Source organism: Micromys minutus, assembly GCF_963924665.1.
Source record: "Micromys minutus genome assembly, chromosome: 25".
Lineage (NCBI taxonomy): Eukaryota > Metazoa > Chordata > Mammalia > Rodentia > Muridae > Micromys > Micromys minutus.
In genome coordinates this window covers 6,732,251-6,752,144 of record NC_137960.1, presented here as the reverse complement: position 1 = coordinate 6,752,144, position 19,894 = coordinate 6,732,251, and the positions used below count along the sequence as shown (strand labels likewise).

At 46.3% G+C, this 19,894-nt stretch overlaps 1 protein-coding gene across 2 annotated transcripts in view; it reads right to left on the bottom strand.

The window, feature by feature from the left end:
* Nucleotides 1-19,894, bottom strand: part of DNAH8 (dynein axonemal heavy chain 8) — a gene marked incomplete at its 3' end in the record, with an annotated part of 214,111 nt that overhangs the window by 51,612 nt on the left and 142,605 nt on the right. For both annotated transcript variants that reach the window (XM_080938138.1, XM_080938139.1), the window contains exons 72-79: nt 19,660-19,842; nt 16,278-16,383; nt 13,602-13,854; nt 12,796-12,986; nt 8,904-9,025; nt 6,440-6,558; nt 3,682-3,884; nt 988-1,061 (exon numbers count right to left, since the gene is read on the bottom strand). In XM_080938138.1, coding sequence (XP_080794264.1) covers nt 988-1,061; nt 3,682-3,884; nt 6,440-6,558; nt 8,904-9,025; nt 12,796-12,986; nt 13,602-13,854; nt 16,278-16,383; nt 19,660-19,842 — 1,251 coding nt within the window. The remainder of the gene's footprint in view (nt 1-987; nt 1,062-3,681; nt 3,885-6,439; nt 6,559-8,903; nt 9,026-12,795; nt 12,987-13,601; nt 13,855-16,277; nt 16,384-19,659; nt 19,843-19,894) is intronic.

Genomic DNA, 19,894 nt, shown 5'->3' with positions numbered 1-19,894 from the left:
GTTAAGGTAAATGCATTTAAATTAAAATTTTTTCATTTACTAAAACTAATAAAAAAAAAATCACTTTTGCCCAAAGTAAAACAGACAAATCACCCAAAAGAGCCAAAGATTTGAGTCAAGTAGAAATAATTGCGCATCACTGCCTTTATATATAAATTAAATATAATTTATTATTGAATTTAATTAGGTGATAAAGATTAAGGCTTAGGGCACTTGAGAATTAATGACCAGCTTGAAATTTTGATGACCTAAGTAGAGCTTTGGACCATTAACCCACACTGGTCATTAATTCCCAGGGAAAAGCCGTGACAAAGTCACCACAGACATGATGAGATCCAGCACTTCAAAACAAACCAAGATGTTTAATCTTACTTTTATACAGCATGCCCTTTCTTATGAGAGCTGAGATGGCTATCTGCAAAGCATTTCTAGAAAGTTAACGATCTGTGTATTTATTAGGCACAATGCCAACTGCTTCTCAAGATTCCGCTTCGATAAAAATCATCATCAATACTGAAACAGAAAGTCCTCGACTATTTTTTTATTTGCCTGAAATGATCCATTAATGAAAAAAATGGAAAAAAAAAAAAAAAAAAAAAAAAAAAAACGCCTTCAGCTGAAAATTGAAACTTCACGGTCCTGATCTGTCCCTTGTATTAATATTGATCATGAAATTCCAAGATGGCTGGAGCTATAAGACCAGACACGGTGCCTTCCAAATCATAAACAGACAGATGGATTGATGTGTAGATGGTTGGAAAGATAAAAAAGAACAAAGGTGGCTGTGGACCGTAAGAAACAGCAAGGAAACTGTCCTGAGATGTAAGGTTCACAAAGGACCAAAGGTTTGGCTGTGCATAAACAAAAAATGGAAAACACACATCCAAGGAAGAATGCTTCCAATCACTGTGGCCTTCCAAGGTAGACCAGATGGACGGAAGAATTGGAAAGCTTAGAGTGCAATAGTGATGGTCCTTGGTTACATACCTGTTGCATGGACATCTGGATCAGCTTTCGAGCATGAACTTCTTGTCCTTGTCCCATTGAGATAGTTCTGCATTCTGCAACACAAGAAGCTCATGATGTCAAAAATGTAAATTTTACCATGGTTTCCCTCCATTTTTCCAATAAGCCTTTGCTACCCAAATATACTTGGCTTTCCATGGTGTTCACCAGAAAATGTATGGCACAGGGAAATGGAGATACCAAAAAACATAAGGATGGGAATATAAGAGCAAAGGACACAGGTTGAACTTCAAAAGAATATGTGTGCATATGCATGCATGTGTGCATGCTGGTACGCACACGCGTGTGCGGGTATGTGCCTGTCTAATTACATTGGGGTCTTTCATTTTGCTCTATTGATTTGTTTATTTGCTTCTAGCCAGTTGTACACTGCTTAAATTAATGCCATTTGATAAAGCTTTAAAATTTTGGGAGTGTTCATTTCTAATTATTGGGGTTTTTTTTTTTTTTCTTTTCAAGTTTTTGTGGCTATTCTTGTCCACCTATGCTTTTGATGATCTAATGTCTTCCTAGGATCTAATTAGGGGAAAAATTATGTTTGAAATTCGATTAGACTTACATTCAATTTATAGACTAATCTATAAAATATTGACACCTTCACAATATTGAGCTGTTATGCTGGGAATGGGTTTCAACTCTATTTATTTGAATTAACTCTCTAGGCCACTAAGAGAGTTTTATATTTTTCTTCAAATGGATATTTTTAAAACAACCCGCTTCATTTTTTATTGCAAAGCTAATGGAATTTTTACATTTTATCTTTACAGGGAGGCACAATTGATTTTTTTTTTTTTTTTTTTTTTTTTTTTTTTTTTTTTTTTTTTTAGTATTTATTCTATGAGTCTGTCACCTTACTGAACTGTTCTATTAAGTAGGATAATTTTCAGTTGATTCATTTGTGGTTTTAAGCTAGACGCTTACATTGTCTGAGAGTAATGGTGGTGCTTCTGGTCCCTCCTTTTTCAGGAGTTATGTCCCTTATTTATGATTCTCACAATGCGTTAGCTATATCTTCCACGAGGATGCTTAATCTCCCTGGCAGTGGGCAGACTTTGAGTCTGACTTTAATGGGAATGTCTCAGTTGTTCACCAGCAGGTCTGGTGCTGATTCTTACAGCATACATTTATCACTTCATAGGGTGTTCCGCTTCTAACCTTGCAAAGTCAAATATGGATGTTGAACTTTTTGTTAAAGCGCTTTTACTATTTGTGTGTGTGTGTGTGTGTGTGTGCGAGCGCGTGCACACGTGCGCATACATGTCATGACCTAAGTGTGGAGGTCAGAGGACAACTTACTGGATTCAGTTCACTTCTTCACCTCTAAGTGAGTTCTGGGGATTGAACCCCAGATCCTCGGGCTTGACAGCGGACACCTTTACTAGCTGAGTCCTTTCAATGACTGTGATACACTTTCCTAATCTTTTTAAAGTATGTAAATTGACTCTTCAGGTACAGCAATAGCGCTCTGTATGGCGACGCCTACGACACCCAGGATTTTTGAGTGTGTGGGAAGATAAACTGTTCCACTCATAGGGCAGTGCAAGCTTGGGGGGACCCCGTCCTTGAACCCCTGCTGACAGCATCACTGCTAACAGGCTTAGGTGCTGTCATTCCTTGCCCTGACTCCCCTCCCCGGGATAATTTTCTTTTTGTCTCCTATTGGAATGAAAAAAACATTTCTTAATTCTATCTTAAGTGTGTGTGTGTGTGTGTGTGTGTGTGTGTATAAAGAATGTGATACTTTTATAAAGGGGATCAGGGATGAAGAGATGACCCAGTGGCTAAGAGCACTTGCTGTTCTTGCAGAGGACCTGAGTTTGGCTCCCAGCAACCACAACATATAGTTCACAACTGTCTGTGACTCCAGCTCCAGGGAATTCAACAGTTCCTTCTGGACCACACACACACACACACACACACACACACACACACACACACGCAGGAACACATCATTAAAAATAAAGCTGCATCTCAAGGAATGCCATGCTTTCTTCAGAGTCTGTGCAGGTGTGAGTCTGTGGTCCATCGTCTCCACGGTTACGGTGACTGCACGTCCTGCTCAGTTACGCCCACATCTGTCTTCTCCGGCTGTGGTCTATTTGTCTCCAAACTGCCACCATTGGACGCACGGCTCATTACGAACTTGGTAATGAACAGGAAGTGCGAGCAAATGAATCATCAGGGTCACCAGGCAAGGCAAATAACGGCTCTAGCTTTTCAGTTTGTGACAAAATGCACTTTGGCAGCCGTGTTTTACGTAAACGTGGTGGCGGCAGCCCACCAGTGCTGCCATCTGCTGCTAAAGCAGTCCCAGACAAATAGATCTTCATCCCTGTCTGTGTGGATACCTGCATCTCGGGTAAATTAATTCGGGGGGGGAGCTAATTTTTAAATCTAGCTTTGCCTCATGGAAATCTTCCTTTCTTTTAGACTAGGACTCAATATGTAGCCTAGGCTGACCCTGAGTCTCACTATGCAGACAAGGCTGGCCTTGAACTCACAGAGCCCTGCCTGCCTCTGCCGCCTGAGTGCCAAATCAGAGGCATGCACCACCAAGCCATGCCAAGGACACTTTTCTAAGAATCGCCCGTGGAAGGTGATATTCAGAGCAAACAGGCATGTTGCTGAATTTCATGGAAAGACGGTCAGACGTACCCAGCTTCAGTTTCTTGGCCAACGCATCGATCTGGATGGTGGGGTCGGAGCCCATGGACAAGAAACAGATCAGGGGGGTGTGTGTGTCGCTTTCCTCCCAAGTCTTCTCCAGATTTAGGATAACTGGCTCTGTGTACTTCTCCTCAAGAGAGTCTGCGATGTACTTCCTCGCTTGGAAAACAGTACGGTCCGGGCACCACGATCTTGGAATGAATATAAGGGAGAGGAAGTGAGTTCAGCCCCTTCTAAGTTCTAAGGCATTATCTACTCCCCCTCTGTCTCTAACTAACTCCGAGCACACAAAGGTCGCAAGTTTAATTAACAAAGGGGCAGCGAGCGGATCCTCCCTTCTGTGGGGCTGTGTGAGAGGGATGGCCAACGCTGCTGTCCTTGGATGAGCACAGATTTAACCGTGTGAAGTTTTGGTGCCAGGCACTGACAGGGAACCATATAGGCTCAGTAACGACAGAGGGCCCGCTGCCAGCCTCAGTCTGTGATAGAGGCCAACGTATAGCAGACTCTGAAGCTCGGCTGTCTTCCGAGAGGATGGCTGTGCCAAAGAGGCCAGAAGTCAGCTATCGGCGAGCATCTGTGTGCTAACCATTTGTGTGTCTCGTACCCTAAACACACAAAGACACATCAAATAAGTAAGTGCCAGACAGCTGATCATTTAGGTCTGAGATGCACTGTCTCGGAAGCCGATTCTCACTTACCAGCTCATGCCCCTGCTTGTGTGGCATGCATCCCATTTTAAATGATGGGTAAAGGACAAATGTGATTATTTCAAGGAACACAAGTAACCCTTTCATACTCTGCTGACCAGAGGGCCACCACTGAGGCCATTCTGACCACTCCTGGGATCAGCATGACCCATGGAAAGCTCAGATGTGCTGCATTAGGAAATATAAAAACTACCCTGTTATTCCTCTCTCTGTGTGTGTGTGTGTATGTGGTGTGTGTATGTGTGTGTGTGCTTGCAGCCATGTGTGGGTCTCAGAGGACAGTCATGTCTCTTCTAAGGTACCTAGGTTTTGTTTTAAGGCATGACCTCTCACTGGCTCATCAAATATGGTTGGCTAACTGGCCAGCAAGCCCCAAGGATCATCTTGACTTCTTGGCTTCACCTCCCCAGAACAAGGATTACAAGTATATTCTACACCGCAACATCTGGCTTCTATAAATATGTACATATATATAATTTTTATTTTATTATATATTATATATCACATGTATAACATGCATTATATTATAAAATTTTTTAATTTATCATGTATATTTGCTTAATGATGATTGGCAGGTGTGAGTATGTGTCATGATACACATGCGGACATCAGAGGACAACTTATGGAGTGAGTTCTCTCCTTCTCCCTTTACACGTGTCCTAGGGGTCAAGCTTACGTCTTCAGGCATGCAAGACTGAGCTCTTACACACTGAACCCTCTCGCTGGCTCCAACACCTGGCTTTTAAATGTGGGTCCTGAGGCTCAAACCGAAGTCCTCACCCAAACCATCTCCTTAATCCCCACTAATCTCCTGTGATCTCATCTCCCCAGAACTTCACTAACCAATCATGGAGACCCACATATGTGTGCAAGCTTGTGTGCACAAGTGTGCAAGTGTGCGCACACATATAGGCACATGCACGCTCTGACTTTTTTTTTCCCAATGCAGAAGCCCCTCTGAGTTATGAGACACCAAGAAAATGTAAAGGCCAACAGGCAACTGCACTTTTAAACCATTGTTTTCACCTTAATGACCCAAAGAGCAGTTACACATCTCGATGGTCCAGTAGTCCTACTCTCCCCTCAAATGAAACTGAGTCTTAGCTTCTGAGCCAATTCCTTGCAAAGGCTAATTTTAATTTTGTGTGTGTGTGTGCATGTATGTATGTATGTGTATATATATGTATGTGTACATGTGTGTATACATACATACATGTGTGTATGTGTGTACTGTGCATTGTGTGTTTGTAGGACTGCATGGAGTTTATCTGTATGTGTGCATGTATGTGTGTATGTGTGTTTGTGTGTGTGCATATATGTGTGTGGTGTATGTGGGTGTATCTGTGTGTGTATGAATGTATTTGTGTATGTAGGTGTGTATTCGGATGTATCTGTGTGTATGTTTGTATGTATGTATGCATGTTTGTATGTTTGTGCATGTGTGTACTTTATGCATATGCCACAGCAAGGGATCAGAGAAGAGCTTGCTGGAGTTGGTTCTCTCCTTCCATGGCATAGGTCCCAGTGATCAAACTCAGGTGGTTAAGTTTGGCACGAAGCAACTCTGCCCTCTGAATCATCTCACCAGCCCAAGTCCCATTATTCTCTTTTTAAAACAGAGGTAAATTCAATAAAGAATGAGTCATACAATATCAAATGGATAAAGGAGACAGAAAAACATATTTCCTTTCATGTTTTCGCTAAAAGCCCTACTGTTGATATGTCAGTAATAATAACAGACCCCTTCCCTGCTGTCATTCATTGTCGAGGAACTGTAGGGCTGCTTCCCCAAAGAGCACACATCACGGTGGGGGACAGGACTCTGAAGCTTGGCTCTTCAGAGAGGATGGCTGTGCCAAAGCTGCCAGAAGTCAGCTGTCCTGTGCTCTAACCCTTTGTGTGTGTGGACACACAATTCGTCCGCACGCACGCACATCACATAAGTAAATGGCAGACAGCAGATGCTGACTGCTGAGATCACACCCGGGACGAGGTCCGGCAGTGATGCTTCCTGTGCTCGGCGCCGAGGTACTCACCTGATGAGCAGAAGCTTTCGGCAGGTGTCCAGGGAGTCGTTGTATCCGTCGGGGATGACCTCCTCCTCTGGGGCGTCTTTATCGAACCAGCTCTTCCACCCCTTCTCATTCCGAGATATCTAAGGGTGATAAGCTGATAATCAAGCTGCAAGACTGTGTGAGATCGGAATGAACCAGAGGTTCCAAAGGACCCAGGAGAGCCACTCTTGTGGGCTCTTAGCTTACAAAGCAAAACAACCTGCTACTGTCTTCGGTGACCTAAATAACACAGACACAGTGTAACTGTTCCTTGGGGGGGGAGGGGGTGTTGTTAATTGCTGCCAGGATAATATTTCAGTGACACAAAATGGCTGGGGGAGGGTGACAACAAATCAAAGCTTCTCCATCGTGACTCTTTATCGACACTTGGGTCTGGACATTATTATGAAGTGCAGGGCTGTCCTGGGCACCGGTAGTGTAACCATACTGGCAAATAGACATGTGTGCCTCTCCCTGTGGTTAACATTCAAACCGTAGATATGTAAAAACTGGAATTTCACTCGGGAATCTCATGCAAGGAGAAGGAAGGGCCGAGGCCCTCGGGGCGCCCAGAGCAATGTGCCTCGAGGAGAATGATCTACAGCTTTCAGTGGACACTGGGCTCAGTGATAGGATGATACCCACAGGCTCCCTACCTATGCTTGCCTCTTGATTGCTATTTAAACCACACCCCCCATCCGACACTAAAGACAGACTGGGATCAGGGAGTCACTAGGTCTCCCTGTCCTGCTTCCCAATGTGGTTAAATAGAATCTCATTTTTTTCCCAGCTACACTGAATCTCATTTTCCTGCTTGTCACTATTAATCTTGTCTCTTTAACCGGTTTCCGGGGACAGGTAGCTGAGCTGATGAGAGCCACCAGAGCAGGGGCTCTAACCCCAGGCTCTCGCAACTGAGCATGTTCAGTAGCATCTCCGGCCTCTACCCACTAGATGCCAGTAGCATCCCTGACTTGGAGTTGGAATGATCAAACACTTCTCCAGACACTTCCACATACCCTGCTGGGGGGTGGCGCAAAAATTACCCTCCGCTGAGAACCAGGGCTATGGACCAATTTCCCAGGATGCTGATCTCTATTCAAAAATAGCAAGAGAAGCCAAAAAACCCACGCTTTTATTTTCCTAGTGAGACCTCAAAGCCAAGAGCAGACGTCTCTCCAAGTGGGTCTCAAGTAGCCGCTCTTCGGAACGCACGCAGGGGACCTGGGGGGTTCGGAAGCATTAAAAGGTGCTCCTGCTGCCCAAGTGCCATTGAGTCTAATTATAAACTCCGCACTGCTGAGCCTGCCCCATAATCCTCAGTAACCGCCAGCCTAGGGTCCTTGGAGAATGGCTTGTCAGCACTTTTGGGGAACCTATGGTGAGCATTAAAAACAGATAGCGAAGTTCACATCTCAGATTCTATGTGCCGGACCTACGGCCTAAACTGTTTCTTAGATTTCTTCCTCTCTCCCTTTTCCCCTCCTCTCCCCCTCTCTTTCTGTGTGTGCAAGTGTGGGCGTGTTCATATGTGCTCGTGACTCTGAGCCACCCAGCAGTCATAAATATCAATTGGATGCCTTAATCTATCACCATCTTATTTTGGGGTTGAGGGACAGGGTCCCTCACTGACCCGGAACTCCTCACTTCAGATAGACTAGCTGGCCTGCAAGCCCCAGAGACCCTGCTGCCTCTGTTTCCTAGGCACTGGATCACAATCACGCAGCGACCCTCCAGTGTATGTACCAAGGGTGCAATCGCACCTCCTACTTGCCTGGTAAGCACGTCACTGACTGCGCCATCTGCCTGGCCCCTGGTTCCTTTTTCTTTGGGGCATGGACATGTGGGAAACCACTCAAAGCTGTGCATACCATCAGCAGTTCGAGAGGCAGAGAACATGGACGGGAACAAGTTACTAACCAAACAAGTAACTCTGCTGTCCGAGTGTGTCAACCTTGTCCCTGGGGCAGTGTGGGATAGGGGAGGGGGTCCTGAAACACATCGATACTGCCCCCCTTAAGAGTCAGTGGTTCAACTGCTCTTCCGCCTGATTCACTTGGGTAGATCAAACGCATGTGCGGCTAGTATCTTTAGCCAGCTTCTTTTGGCTCCTTCTTCCGAGGGCTAGAATTTCGGGCCCTCCCGACGTTTACCTGGATTTCTGAACTCTGGGTTTCTTGCTTATGTGACAAGCGCTCTAACTGCTGGGGCAACTCTAAGTTATTTTATGTTTGCACCACTAAGCTAATTGATTTTCTTTTTTAAAGTATACTACCCTCTTGATTGGACTCAAACTCACACACCACCACACCCAACCGGATTCATATTTTCATTTTTTTGTTGCTCCTTTGGGGATACAAACTGCTACTAGGAGGCCCCAGGGAAATAACCTGGGTGGGTTTTGATCTGCAGACCCGTGCTTTTTATTCATTCTTTCTTCCTTTACCTGGTTCATAATTTCTGCAAACTGGGGGAGCTTACTGAGCTCCACAAGGTTCAGCCATGTCATGTCCAGGATCCAGCGGAAGGGCTTGGGGGGGCACGCCTTCAGGTCCAGGGCTGCTCCACCTGGGGAGACAGGCAAGACACACATCAATCATGTCAGACCCATCAATCATACCAGACATGCCAATCACACCTGACATGTCAATCATGTCAGACACAATCACACCTGACACACCAATCACACCTGACACACCAATCACACCAGACACATCAAACACACCAGACATGCCAATCACACCTGACACATCAATCATACCAGACATGCCAATCACACCTGACATGTCAATCATGTCAGACACAATCACACCTGACACACCAATCACACCTGACACACCAATCACACCAGACACATCAAACACACCAGACATGCCAATCACACCTGACACATCAATCATACCAGACATGCCAATCACACCTGACACATCAATCATACCAGACATGCCAATCACACCTGACACATCAATCATACCAGACACACCAATCACACCTGACACACCAATCACACCTGACACATCAATCACACCTGGCACATCAATCACACCAGACACATCAAACACACCAGATGTGTCAATCATGTCAGACACATCAGTCACTCAAGCTCACAGTTCACTTTTAGAAATGTATTTTCCCAGTAACAAAAGTGAGATAACCTGTGCTATTTAAACTATGGGGGGACTGAGAAATAACCTTATACTACAAATGTGACTAGCTTTTCGTGGTGTGTTTCCTTCAAACCCCAGTATTTTAGTTATAGGTTAGCTCCTCCTGAGTGGCTGAGGTGGTTTATGAAATCTGCAGACACTTTTATCCATGCGTAGGAATGGCCATTCTTTGTGTGACTTTTATAATTGCTGTTTAGTCACCGTCTCTCCTCCAGAATTTCTACACTCAGGATATTTCTTGCCAAGTGAAATAGCTAGTTAGATGAACAGACAGATGGAAGGGGGGAAGAAAGGGGGAGTGGAAGGGGGAGGGATATCATGGTTGTGTTTCTTTTTAGTGTTGATTTGTTAAAATCATCCATTCTTTCACCCATTCATCCATTTATTCAATAGGTATGGAGTGTCCTCCACACAGCCACAGGATCCAGACACTCGAGAGAAGGCGGGAGTGAGGTCACCTTACACATCAGGAAGACTAAACAGAATATGAACAGGGTTCAAATCCATTCTGTCAGGGGACATAGTCAAGATGGGCATTCTTAAGCAAATATAGGGTTTTGTTTACAGTTCTGAAAGACCTGTAACCAGTGTGTCATAACTTCAAGTCCACTATTATTTAATCTGTATGTATGCAAAACAGTAATTCTGACACTACCTTTGTGTGTGTGTGTGTGTGTGTGTGTGAGAGAGAGAGAGAGAGAGAGAGAGAGAGAGAGAGAGAGAGAGAAGGTGGTGCACATGTGTGTAACTTCTCACAGAGGGGGACATCAGATCCCCCAGAGCTGGAGTTACAGGCAGTCCTGAGCTACCCAACAGGGGTGCTTGGAACTGAACTCTGCTCCTCTGCAAGAACAGAACATACTCTTACCCACCGAGCCATCCCTGACCTCACAGTCCTTAGGAACCCTGATCAAACGCTTCCCTTTCACATAGAAATAACACAGACCAACAGAAGGATATAGGGTGGTTTCAGGTCTCCGCTCCCCCACTTAGCAATTTCCTGAAAAGCTGTATAAATTGAAGTGTTGCATTAAAAAAAAAAAAAAAAAAAAAAAAAAAAAAAAAAAAACAACTTACATAGACCCCCTTCACACCACTAAACGGACTTAGGGAGCCTGTGGCGCTGAGAGCTGTGAGGGCCTCAAAATGTCACATAGCCCTCCCTTCACCTCCAGTCCTGATGTGAGAGGAAACCTTGCTCTTACAGAACTACCACAAATGAAAGGGTTAATCCTGGGAGAGCCGCAGATGATTCCCTGCCACGCCCTGGACCCCTTTTGTCTTGATTGTCTCCACGGGGGTCCCCAGCTTTGGAGACATCAGAGGAAGACAGCACATGAATTCCCAAAACAAAGGAATAATTCCAGGAGGATTCCTCCCAAAACACCTGGCTGTTCTATGCTGTCATCCCTCAGACCCCCAGTTCTCCCTTCCTGTCAGTTTGGGAGTAACAGAGTAACAGACTCCGCCAGGTGGTCGCCTTGAGCTGAGAAAGAGCTACCCATCATTAGTGCTTATTGTGACGCTTAATTTGTATCCTCCTAAGACTCTGGTCTTTTGAGCAGCACCCCCAGGGGGCCTATAGCGAAACAAAGATATCTTTTCTAGAATAAATTGCTAGGAAACAGGGCTATCAGTTGTCCCATAGTGCAGGTTCACCCCTGGTACCCATTTCATTTTTCAGAGTGCTCTGACACCCTCAGCTGGAGAAACAAGTCAAAGGCGCCTTACAAATGCTGCAGAAAACAAGAAGTAACTGATAAGTAAGGACCGTCCCTCCTGGGAAATCAAACACTGTAGTGACCATAGACAGCAGCTCTTCTCCCTTGAGTATTGAGTGCACAATGATTAAAAAAAAAAAAATGACCATGACATAAGAGACTATTTGTTAGCTCTATATAAAAAAAGCATTAAAAAAAAAAATAAGCCCTGCTATCCTTTAAAAAATAATTCCATCAAAATGTAAGCCAGTTCGAAACTAAAACAGACTATATAATAAAGCGGCTTTGTTTGGGGGGAAAAAATCCTCCTTTTCTGCTGAACTGATTGTAGCTCTGTCAATCAACCTGTCGGGCAATTTCAAATTAATCTTCCTAAAGCACTGCTTTGCTCCAGCTGTATCCCTGCCCATAAAACACTTGACGGCTCCCTGCTGCCAACCGAATCGAATCCAAAGTCCCCTGGCTGGCTGTGCTGGCCCTGTGCAATCTGGCTCCCCAGTTTGATGAAATGGGGTCACAAATAGGCTCCCCGCCACAGCCCAGGTGAGTGCCCATCTTTATCCTCTGTAAGGAACCTACCCCTCCCTAGATAAACCCTGCTCTAGATGTCTCCCTGTGTCTTGGCTGCCTCACAACCGTTCAAAGAAGTCTGTTTACTTTTGGCAAATAGCTCTGGTCTGAGAGAATGTCATTACTGGGGGTAGGGAGGGGGGGAAGAGAAGGCATGAGGTTTTGTCTGAACGGAGGGTGTCTCAGATCTGCATGTGTCCCGGTCACAGGCTGTGTCCCTGGACCCTCGTAGTTTCAGTGAGCCCTATACGACTAGCAGGACCCTAGACTGTGGTCCACAACCCAATCACCTAGCCCTGTGCTTAGTTTCCAGCACCAGGTTCCCTTGCTCCGCAGCACCTTGCTGGAACCCATGTCTCTGCTGTGTGCCAGCCTGCCCTCATTTCCTCGGTACCACACCCCTTATGCTGCCTTGGGACCATTCCTTAAGCTGCCCCACTCCAAGAGTGAGCAATGGAGCCTCTGAAGGGGCGTGGCAGCTCCTATCTGAATTTTGGTGGAGTTAAAAAAAATTATTTTGGGGGAGTGTGAATCAAATTCTAAGCCAGCCTCAGCTATACAGTGAGATCCTGAATAGAAAAGAGGGAGGAGGAGAGACAAAGGGAGAGAAGGGAGGGTGGGTAAAGCTCGTCCCCAGCTTGTCCTCATGTTGAAAACAGGCCCTCTAAGCATGAGCAACAATGGGGAAAAAACAGATACAGCAATATAACTAAGAACACACAGTTAGGAGAAGCCCAAATTTTTGGTAGGCAGCACTATATAATGGGAATTGAAAGAGAAGGCAGAGGAGGGAGACAGAGATTAAGAAAGTGATATTGCTTTCATTAGGGTGCCACGATGTTTCTCTTCCCATATCCCAGCCATGCTCCAAGCATCTTACCTTTAATCAGAGCCTGAAATTCTTTGTGTTTCACTGTCCCTCTCTGGAGATCGATCTTCAGTGTCATGAGGAGAACAAAGAGGAATTTGTGGTTTTCATACAGGCCTCTCACTGAGTAGATGAAAACCTCGTACGTCAGATACTCGATGATATTTGTAATTCTTTTTTGAGGTAGTGGAGACTTTTCAGATCTGCAATCCGGTTTTTAAAAAGAATTCTTAAAGGCTAGAGATAACAAGACTCTCCCCTCCCATCCCCCACCCCCGGGTGCACCCGAGAGCTCGCGTGCACATTTGAGTGTGCGTGTGTGTGAACAGCACACACAAGCACATGTGTGTGGCCTGCAAGCACATGCTGCATGCAGTTGCCCACGGAGGCCAGGAGAGGGCGCCACATCACCTAAAGCTGGAGTTACAAGCAGTTCCTAGCAAGCCACACGACATGAGTGCTGGGAACCAAACTCCAGTCCTGGTAAGAACAGTATGACTTAACCACGGAGCCCCACCTCTCTAGCTCCCATCTTATTTTTTGAGTCAGGGTCTCTCACCTGACCTTGCTACAAGGATGCAAGCGCGGGGCCTAGGCTGACGAGCCAGGAGCTCACCGATTGGCCACACTGGCTGACCAATAGGGAGCGCCGCTGATGCATCTGTTTCTATGGGTTTACAGGTGTGTGTTGCCACGCCCAGGCCTTTGGTGTGGGTGCCAAGACTCTGGACGCAAGTCTTTGTGCTTCCATGGCAGAGACCATATTAAAAAACGTTACCATTTTAGAAACGACTGAGGGGAAGGTGTGAAGGACTTGCCTGGCCATAGACTGGTCAAATAACTTCAAGAACTGGGCCAGTGAGGTTTGGTACATGATGTTGACCATGCTCATCTCTGTGATGAGGAAGTAAAGGATGCTGCCTCGCGTGGCCGCCGGCCGGAACTCCTCCTGAGCTGTATTGATCTTGATTTCCGTTTCCGCAGCCACGTGGAGCTTTTCACTCACTTCCGCCGCCGTCTGTTTGGTGATGCGCAGGACGCCGATGAGAGACTCGTCGTCCACCAGGGAACCTGAAAGCCAAAGACAGCAAAACTAGCAGGCACAAGGAGGAGATGCTGAAGAACGGGGGTGGGGGTGGGGTGGGGAGGATGGTTTCAGACATAACACCACTGGCTTCTAACCTGACTAGACCAGAGATCACAGGCAAGAACTAAACATACCAGAGTTCTCCTGGTCTAACTACCACTGTGTCTGGATATTTCTAAACGTTTGTATCGAGGGCTCTTCATTCCCCAGCTCTAACTGGAAACGCACAGAAAAGACAGTTTTGTTTTGATGTGTGTGTGTGTGTGTGTGTGTGTGGTATGTTTTCATTTGTGAGCAGGTACATGACAACCTCAGGCATAGTCCCTCAGAGCCTGCCCCCCTTATTTCTGGAAACAGAGTCTCTCACTTGGCCTGAGACTTGCCAAGTAGGCTAGGCTGGCTGGCCAGTGAGCCTCAGAGATCTGCTTGTCTCGACCTCCCAGCTCTGAGGTTACGCCCATGTACCTCCAAAGCCCGCCTCTTAAATATGGGACTCTGGCAGACCCAACTCAGATCCATCCTTCTTGATTGGCAAGGTGAGCTCATTGCCGACTGAGCCCTTTGCCCTCAGCCACCGCCCCTGCCTAATAGGTTCAAATGTCCTAAGACAACAGCCACATCGCAGGCCCTACCAATATCACCCGTGAGATGGGCTTTCATCCCCATTATCACCTTGGCAACTCTATCCCTAAGGTCTGCAAAGCCATGCATCCTGTGTCTCGGGCTACAAGGATGCAAGCGTTGTATGTTGGCTCACTAGCCAGCAGGTGAGCGGGACAATTCTCTCCCTACTTCTTAAGTGAAAGTCCTTGCTCGAGATAACCAAGGTCACACCTCTAACACAGATCACCTGGGATACAGTGGAAGCATCTCACCAAGAAAAGGCTAACTTCCCGTTTTTCTTCACTGTTGTTTTTTTAATAGGAGTAATGTGTTTATCACAACCAATTCCATTTTAAGATACGAAACCCGTGACATGCTAAGTCCATGAGCTGCCTATCTGCAACAGCAGCGTTTCCAGACATTCGAGTTCTGGAAGGCTGGCAGGTGTCTAGGAATGCTGAGTGGTCCTGGCTAACATGCCGTGTCTAATGGGAGAGTCCAACTGTCATTAGCCTTACAGCGGGGAGACCTTGATCCAGAACAGTCTTAGTAGACAAGGGAACCAGCCTCCAGATCAGCTTGCTAACATTCAGAGCGAACGGGAGACGTCACTACATCAAGAGACCAACTTTACCAACAGAAGCAAAGGAGGCATGCTTTTCACCAAGTTCACTGTATGTATTTACATATGTGTGTATGCACGTGCATATGTGTATAAAATGGTTTGCCATGCTATCCCATAGCTACAATCACAGTTCCATTTGGAAGTTTTATTCTGAGACAAGATCTCCCTATCAGAGCCCATGGGCATCTGCCATTTTCCATCCCAGTGCCCCAGCCTCCCAAGTAGCTGAGGTTACGGGGCTATGTCCCTACACCTGGCCTTGTGTGCATTCTGATGATATCATCATTATGGGATACCAAGGCTTTGTTTTCCTCGGATCCAGGGATCTAAAATAACAATGGATTTGTAAATAAACTAGGAACAAGTGGAGGGATTTGATTAGGCTGCTGTGATTTGCCTTTAAAAAATGCTGACATGTGTGTTGATTTTTCTTGTCATGACTATTTCACGGTGGTTTGTCTGTCTGTCTGTCTGTCTGTCTGGAGCCAAGGTCTTGCTACATAGCCTAGAATGTCTTGGTGCTTTCTATGTAGCCCTGACTACCCTCAGAGGTCCTCCGGCCTCAGCCTCCCAAGTGCTGGGATTACGGGTCTGCACAGAAAAATGTGTCTTCTCTAGTATATTACAGAGAAGGTACTTCCTCAAACTGGGGTGTGGTGTGAGTCTGTCTATGCAGAGGAGACGCTAACCTTGACTTCTAAGTGGGAATCATTTGAGATGAGCCAGGCCCTTGGGTAGCCACGTTTTCCTGACACACACAAGGTGCGTTGTACGTGACCCGTCATAAGAGCTTCATCTCGATGCTAAATGAGAGGGCTGATGGATCGATAAAAATAAAATAAAAGCATAAAAGATGAGACACATGAGCACCCTTTGGGCAAGCAAATGAGGCCATCAGGAGCTGCGGGGTGCCGCTCAGGAGCCCTTGTTTTTCTCCGGAGAGAACGACTGTATCACAAGATGGTACTAGTCTCATCCGCTGACTCCGGTTGCTAATTCGGACATCAGATGCTCTGTGATGCTCCCTTAATACCTACATGGAAGCCACCCTGCTTGCTTTTGCATTGCTAAGTTGGCTGCGTCCTCACATCTGCAGCCACGGGTGGCACTGGAGGGTGCGTAAGTAAATGAGCTCCTTCCACGGGAGCCGAGGCTCGACTGCTCCCAACGACGAGGTACCTTTGGTGGCGCTCAGTTTGTAGAGCAGGTTGTCCTCCAGCTCCTTCATCTTCCGCTTGTTGAAAGTCACGTCCTCTAGGAGCTTAACCCTCTCCGACTCCAACTCCTGCCACAAAGACACAAACAATCGGTTCTGGGAATCCGCGTCACCGACGCTTTCAGGAAACCGGACTCGATGGTGTTTTATTGGCAATTTCAAAGGTTCAAATGAAATCGCTTCTTGAAAGGTGGAAGAAATTATCCTCGGTCAAAACTATTTCTATTTTTGTTTCTCGGGATAATCAATTAAGTGACGCCCACCGGCACTAACGTTTCATAGCTCTGGGGCTGAGAGATGGCCCAGTTAGCAAACTGCCCAGTGTACAATCCTCAGAACCCAAGTTCGAGTCCCCAGAGATGCTTTATTCCTAATCACTGCGGTGAGTCTCCTGAGAACCAGGACGCTGCCCTGTGGCAGGATGTGTAACCGTGGTCAGAACATTAATCTTGTAGGGGTCTAAATAAAAATCATCTTAATAATATTTTTTCATCTCTTCTTCCTTATTTATTTCTTCCTATATGGGAAGGGGTTTAGACGTGTAAGCATACACAGGGTTTTGCGTGTGTTGGGGCTCACGTGTGTGGGGGTGTGCGTGCCAGGTTGATGTTTGGAATCATCCTGAATGGATCTTCCACTTTAATCCCTGAAGTGAGGTTTCTCAAGCCCAGAGATCACAGACACAGCTAGTTTTGCTACCCATCAGGTGGGCGGCAGTGCCCATCCTGCATCTCTGGGCATCTGAACTCTCCGAGTGCTTTAACCCACGGGCCACATCCCCGACTCACGATGGAGCTGAGACTGACCTTGAACTTCTGATCCTCTGGCTCCCACCTCTCTAGTGCTGGGATTACAGGCTTGTGCTCACACACACAGTTGATACAGTGGACGTAAGGGGTCTCTACCCTCTGAGCAGCATCCCCATCCCTCTCTGACACCCTTGATTGTAGTTTGCCCCATCTTTATTCAGAATGACGTTTTGCATTTAGGGTTATGCTTCAAGGTGAATGGAGGCTAACTTGAGAACGTTCCTTGCTAAGAGCTGCTTTGGAAACCCCCACTGAACTGAGACGTCTTCTGGGAGCAAAGAGGTGATCAAAAGCCGCAGCCCACCACTGAGTCAAATGTCCGCCGTGGCTGGAATCAGTCTTCCCTGACCATTACTTTCATCCAGAACCTGGCGCCTAACAGGCAGGCGCTTGCCCTGTGTACTTTTAATTCTTGGGAGCACCAACTTTGAGCCTCTGCAGGACGGGACTCACCAAACAACATGCTGGCTTCCCTTTCATATCTCTTGGTGTTAGTTACATCTGGGGAAGATGAAGCCCCTGTGCAGCACCCCAGCATAACACAGAGAGAGTTACTGGCAGAGATAGACCGACTATCTTCATGCCTGGATTAGTGCCCCTGCCCACTTGCGGGAGGGGCTGTGGGGTTTGTCGGGTGATGAGGAGTTCGACCGCTCTGGCAGGAGAGTATTTAAAGAATAGGTTCCATTAAAATGATCATCCCTGGGGATGGAGAAATCGATGAGTTGGCAAAGTGCTCACTGAGCAGGCGTGAGGTCCCGATTCTCCAGCAGCTGGGTAAGAAGTTGGGCTTGGTGGAGCATGCCTGTAACTGCAAGGCTAGAGAATTGGAGACAGGGGGAGTCCGGGGGCTAGACAGACAGTCAACCTAGGCTAGCTGGTGAGCTCCAGATTCAGTGCTCTTCCCGAGGTCCTGAGTTCAAGTCTCAGCAACCACATGGTGGCTCACAACCATCTGTAATGAGATCTGATGCCCTTCTTCTGGTGTGTCTGAAGACAGCTGCAGTGTACTCATATATTAAAGAAAAAAAAAAGAGTAATTCTTTTTGTAAATACTATAGGAAAGAACCAAGGAAGACTCATGATATAGGTCTCCGACCTTCACATGTATGTATATGTGCACATTATGAATGTACACACACTCACACAGGCACATGCGTAGGAAAACCCAAACGGAGGAATCACACTCAAGTCCCTTTTTAACACAATAGGGAAAGCCATGCATCAGGTGTGGTGGACCTTTGCATGACCTGAGGAGCTTCTGGGGATCTGGCCAACTGGAACATGCACGTGCTGTCACAGAGTGAGGCCCCGGCTCTCTGGCCCCTGGAGGTTCTGTAGCAGGATGGGAAAGCCTACCTGTGAAGCCTCTGCTGTGAAGTTCACTGCTCTCCAGCAAACCAGGCACCAGTGTGCCAGGGGGCGGTTTGAAGAGGAACAGAAGTTTAAAAAAGAGGGGTGTGGGGGCACCGGACAGACCTTTGGGTAACACAGCCTTGGAGGCGAGCTACAACCATGAGAAACCATTCAAAACAGGCCAACAGCACGTGTTCAACCGCAGGGGACTCATTTTTAATGTCCTTGCTATTTTGCTCATGAAGGAGAGTTGGTATACCTCTCCTCGTTTGGAGGCCATCTACTCATAAGCCACTCCTTCACCTGCCCCTCCTTTTCTCCCCTCCCCTCCCCCACTGCATGCCCCTCTGTTCTCATTCTCCCTCACCCCGCCCTGCGTTATATCTAACCGGTTCATATCCTCCGATGGAAATTTCGCTTGCAGTATTGTTTCCTATATCAGTACATTATTACTCCGCAATATCTGAAATCCCAACAGTTGGTAATGGCCGCGCAGGGGGATTTCCTTTCTCTCTAGGATCGCTGCCTTTATTAAATTTCTCAGGCATCTCCAGGCGGTCCACAGCACTATGGATTCAAATGTACTGAATCAATACACCCAAAGATATGAGGAGCAGAAGTGTGAAGTGGAGTGTGTGTATGTGTGTGTGTGTGTGTGCGTGTGAATGCATATGTGTATGCAAATGTATGTGTAAATATGTGTGTGCACACAAATGTGTGTGAATGTATGTGTGTGCAAATATGAGTGTGTGTACACAAATGTGTGTGTGAATGCATGTGTGCAAGTGTGTGTGTACATTAATGTGCATGTGTGAGTGTTGTGTGTGTGAATGTGTGTGCATGTGTGTGAAAGTGTGTGTGGGGGATAATCTGGGATGGAGGATAACCGAATCATATAATTTCCTAACAGAAATTATCACTGAAAAAGAAACATTTCCTTATGCTACCAAGAAGAAGGATAACTTTGGCCTCTATGTTCCATATATTTGCTATAACAACATTGTAATCTATTTTTTACATACATTTATTTGTTTGTTCATTATAGGGGCCATGCAATAACCTAAGAGTTATCCCTCCTTCCACCTAGAGACTGGATCCAGGGCTCCAGGCATGGTAGCAAGCACCTGACCTCTGAGCCATCCTACCTGTGACTTAGAGCTTTTACCTCGAGAGCCATTACCTGTTTCTCCGTGAGAATGACCCTCCGGAGTAACTGGTTCTCAAGTCCCTTCATGGTGACGGTGAAGTCGATGACGGACGTCTTGGCGTTGATCTCAGGGGTGAAGGCAGGGTTTGGTAACTTCGTGGTGATGTAAAGTTTAAACGTGTCCATGATGTCACATTCCTTATCACCCACTTTCACCTATACAAAGTCAGATGAACAGTGGGAATGGCTTAATCTGACCCAAACAAGA